Below are 4,213 nucleotides of genomic sequence, written 5' to 3' on the forward strand. Positions count from 1 at the left end.
GGTTCCGGCTCCTGATCTGGTTCCGGCTCTTGACCCGGCTCCTGGTCTGGTTCCGGCTCTTGACCCGGCTCCTGATCCGGTTCCGGCTCTTGACCCGGCTCCTGATCCGGTGCCGGCTCCTGGTCTGGTTCCGGCTCTTGACCCGGCTCCTGATCCGGTTCCGGCTCTTGACCCGGCTCCTGATCCGGTTCCGGCTCCTGACCCGGCCTCTGCTTTCCTTCCAGTGCGTAACGGCCCGGAGAGCGGCTGTAAGGTTCTGGTCCAGTTCCCGCGCAGCCAGATCAAAGAGCTGCCGAAGAGCGACGTGGTGCAGGACGCCAAGTGGAGCCAGCTGCGCGGACCGCACAAGGAGGTCAACTGGAGCAAGATGGAGGGACGCAACTTCGTCTACAAGATGGAGCTGCTCATGGCGGCGCTCACTCCCTGTCCGTAGGCCGAGCCGACGGTTTTCCTTCCACTCAACCTTCAGCCGAGGAGCCGGACGGCAGCTCTCGCTCAGCAGAATCAGATTCATGTCGGACTTGAAAAAGCGAAGACATTTGTTTACTGCTGATTTTTAAAACGACAAACCTGCAGGAAGATCTGCTGTTCAACACAAAAACAAAGTATTTTCTGGTGCAAAACTTGAAATATCTTTTATGTCATTTTCAGATGATTGTAGATACATAAAACTAACTTACAGGTAACTTTTCAGCTTGTTGTACCTAAATACCTTTAGGATCATTTAGGTCAGTAATTTCTTAGTATTGATTTTAAAATAGTTCCTCTGACAGATTATTTCACTCATAACCTGACATTTTTCTCAGGTTATTAGTTAAATAATTTGCCAAAGGAACTAAAACTTAATATTAAGGAATAGTTTAACTAAACAAGCCAAAATGTTACTTGTAAGTTTTTAGATTGAAACTTTATTTGAAACTCAAGGTCCTCACGGCAAAAACACAAAATCTTACAGAGTAACTTTGTTCTAGTAAAAATATCTTAGTACAGTTTAAATGTTTCAAACTGAATCATAAGTAATTTTCCCAGGTTTTAGTGAAATGTGACTAAGATATTTGCAGTACAGACAGTTACTTGGTAAGATTTAGTGTTTTTGAAGTGCAACTAAAAAAGGAACAAAGCAAACAGACGTGTATCTGCAGTCATCTAAAAATTAATTTAATTTAATTTCAGGATCTGGACTAAAATACTTGGTTCTGTGTTTCTGCAGTGTGACGCTCTGATTCAGACGTTTCCTGTCATTTTTTTACAGAAAAAGTTTTTCATGTTTCTGCTTTTCGGACTCAAACCTGTTCAGGTCCCGATGGTGAATAAAGCCACACAGCTGAGATAAAATCACACGGTTGGTTTAATTCCACAATAAATAAGGGGAGTCGGGTGTATTTACATGTTCAGTTCAAAATGTAAACATGATGCAGGAGTTTTAAAATCTGATCCGGGCTTCAGGACGGAGTCTGGACTCTGCAGGAGTTCATGTCTTCATCACAGAGGCTGCAGCTCCGTCGCATCATTTGCTGCAACGGGACAAACATGAGACTCACCGCGGCTGTATGAATATTTATGGGTCACAAACTCAAATCATCAGTGGATGTAAAGTTAAAGCGTCAGCCTGGAACGGCTGGCTGATGTACAGAAAGGCAGGAGCAGCACTTTCTAACCAGAACAGCAGCATTCAGACGGAGATTAACTGAAAACTGGTGTCTTTTTATTTCAGGGTATTGGACTAAAAGGGGAACGTATGTGTGGATGCTTATCGCTAAATCTTCATTTTCTTAAAAATAGATCCTAATCCAAGTATCACTTTGTGTAGGACAAACAAAATCCAGGACAATTTTTGGTTCCAAAGTGAAGAAATGAATCAGAAATTTAGCGGTGTGAATAATTTCAGCTTAAATTTTTCAGTAAGAAAATAAAAAGTTTAAATTAAACTTTCCGGCTGCAGTTTTTCCATAAAGATGCTTTAAAACGTGGAGGAGGCCCAGACCTGCGCCCTGAGGGACGCCGTCCTCACGCCAATAGCATTAGCTTAGCGTTAGCTTTGGTTTCTCCGGTGAGCGTTTGAAGGCCTCACCTGGCATCCGCCGCCGACGTCGCCACGCCCCCAGCTTCCTGCAGCCCTGGTGCAGCAGCCACATGGCCAGCGCGAGCAGAGCGGCCACCACCATCAGCGCCAGCGCCGTGACCGACAGGTACTGCAGATCCTCGTACAGAACCTCTGCAGGACAGACGGACCGGAGTCAGGATCCAGAGTCACACCGATTTAACCTTTGACCCCAACTTCACAGAACAAAGATTTGCTGTCTGAGATGCTTTTATCTTCTTTTATCTCTAGTTTTCGCCCTTTGACCTTTCCCTCCTTCCTTTTACTGCTTTTAATATTTTAACACCTGACTAATGGAGTTCATCAACACACTTCAAAGTCGACCTTTGACTCTCCTGCACTCAGATATTTACAGACTGTTGATCTGCCTCAGTCTGTTGTCTTGCGGCTCATGTTCTCTAGCAGAAAGTTTGGCGAAAGGACGATCTGGAGGACCCACCGTTCACTTTGAGGACGAAGCCAAGGTCGCGGCTGTTCCCGTCCGGGTCCTCGGCCGTCACCACGTAGTATCCGGCGTCCTGCAGCTTCAGGTCGGACAGCAGCATGGAGCCGTTGTCGCAGGCCTTCACCCGGTCGCTGTAGTCCTGGGTGATGTTGGTGATGCCGCCGGGCTGCCAGGCGCCGATGGGGCGGCTCACCGCCCCGGACATGAAGCTCCATCGGATGGTGGGGACGCCGGAAGACGTCACGTCCACCGAGAAGAAGACATCGTCCTGCACCGACCGGATCAGGTTCCTCTGGGAGGAGCTGACGGAGATCGATCTGGCTGCCGGAGGACGAGGGGAAACGATTCAGATTTTACCCAAAATGAAAACCTCAAACATTTTGACATTAATCTTAGGAATGTTCTAGAAATTTCTGAGATCCAAAAATAGAAAATATGTTCAAAATAATAATAAATAAATAACATGGACATTTTTTAGCTCAGAAAGTTGAAAATTCGCAAGAGAAAAACTCAGAAACTTTTAGATTAATCGTAGAAATTTTTCTGAAAAACAAAACAAAAAAAAAAGCAATTTCTGAATTTGAAAAGTCAAAAATATTCCCCCCCAAAAAATAATCATTAACTTGCTTGGAAAACCCCCCCAAAATTTTGAGATTAATTTAATAAATTTTCTAGAATAAACGAGGGCACCTGCGAGTTGGAAACATCAATAATTTGCCAAAAAAAATACCGATCTGAAATTTCAAATTAATCTCAGAAACTGGCTGGAAAAACATCTGAAATGTTTTGAGTTTAAAAATGTCAAAAAAACAAAAAGTTTGAAAAGTCAACAATTTCCCCAAAATACAATGAAAAGGTTTCGTTCCCCTTGTAACAAGATATTTTTTCGGTTTTGTAAGTGAAATAATCTGAGAAGTTTTTCATCAAAATTAAGGAATTATTTACTGAAAACAAACTTCTATATTTGCTGAAAAACCTGAAATAATAGATGATATTTTCACTGGAAACTAAAAACTCTTGGTAAGATTTTATGTTTTTAATTGCAGCCTTTGTCATGAAAATAAAAACAATTTAATTTTAAATGTGTTTAAGTTTATCAGGAAAGAAGAGAAGGTTTCTGTTCACCATCATCAGGAGGAGGAAGCTCAGCGTTTCAGAAATATTAGTCAGAGAAAACAAGTAAATACAAAACGCAGCTTTAAATGAAGGTGTTAATTTATTTGGAAAATAATAACTAGTATAATAAAAGTGAATGGAGAGCTGTGGACCCGTCTTATTCTGCAGAACCAAACTTGGAGAAACAAAATTCAGTTTTTACTCTAATCAGGAGCAAAAACTGCCGAAACACTGAGTTCCTTTAAATCAGGCTGAAATCCAGTTTATCTAGAGCTGCATTAATAACAACTTTATGATTCTCTGGAGCATCATAAAGTTTTAGCCTGTGCTGAGCTGCTGTCCTGCAGAAATCAGCTGCACAAACAAACCCGACATGGATGTAAACTTAAGAGCTGCAGCAGATTGTGAAACTGAACATTTTAAAGTTTTTAACTGGAGGATCCAGATGAAATTCTTCCAACAAACCAGCAGACAGAGAAGCTTCAGATACAGAGAAGCTTCAGATACAGAGAAGCTTCAGATACAGAGAAGCTTCAGATACAGAGAAGCTT

General features: G+C 42.5%; 2 protein-coding genes across 2 annotated transcripts in view; one reads left to right on the forward strand and one right to left on the reverse strand.

The window, feature by feature from the left end:
• The window catches only part of med17 (mediator complex subunit 17), a 9,869-nt gene extending 8,534 nt beyond the window's left edge, over positions 1–1,335 (forward strand). Inside the window, exon 13 of the mRNA XM_007552494.2 lies at positions 225–1,335. Within this exon, the coding sequence (XP_007552556.1) occupies positions 225–433 (209 nt within the window). The 3' untranslated portion in view covers positions 434–1,335. The remainder of the gene's footprint in view (positions 1–224) is intronic.
• Positions 1,333–4,213, reverse strand: part of vstm5 (V-set and transmembrane domain containing 5) — a 5,928-nt gene continuing 3,047 nt past the window's right edge. The window contains exons 3-5 of the mRNA XM_016671714.1: positions 2,541–2,867; positions 2,072–2,215; positions 1,333–1,514 (exon numbers count right to left, since the gene is read on the reverse strand). Of these exons, the coding sequence (XP_016527200.1) occupies positions 1,483–1,514; positions 2,072–2,215; positions 2,541–2,867 (503 nt within the window). The 3' untranslated portion in view covers positions 1,333–1,482. The remainder of the gene's footprint in view (positions 1,515–2,071; positions 2,216–2,540; positions 2,868–4,213) is intronic.

This window comes from Poecilia formosa, unplaced genomic scaffold, assembly GCF_000485575.1.
Source record: "Poecilia formosa unplaced genomic scaffold, Poecilia_formosa-5.1.2 Scaffold48, whole genome shotgun sequence".
Lineage (NCBI taxonomy): Eukaryota > Metazoa > Chordata > Actinopteri > Cyprinodontiformes > Poeciliidae > Poecilia > Poecilia formosa.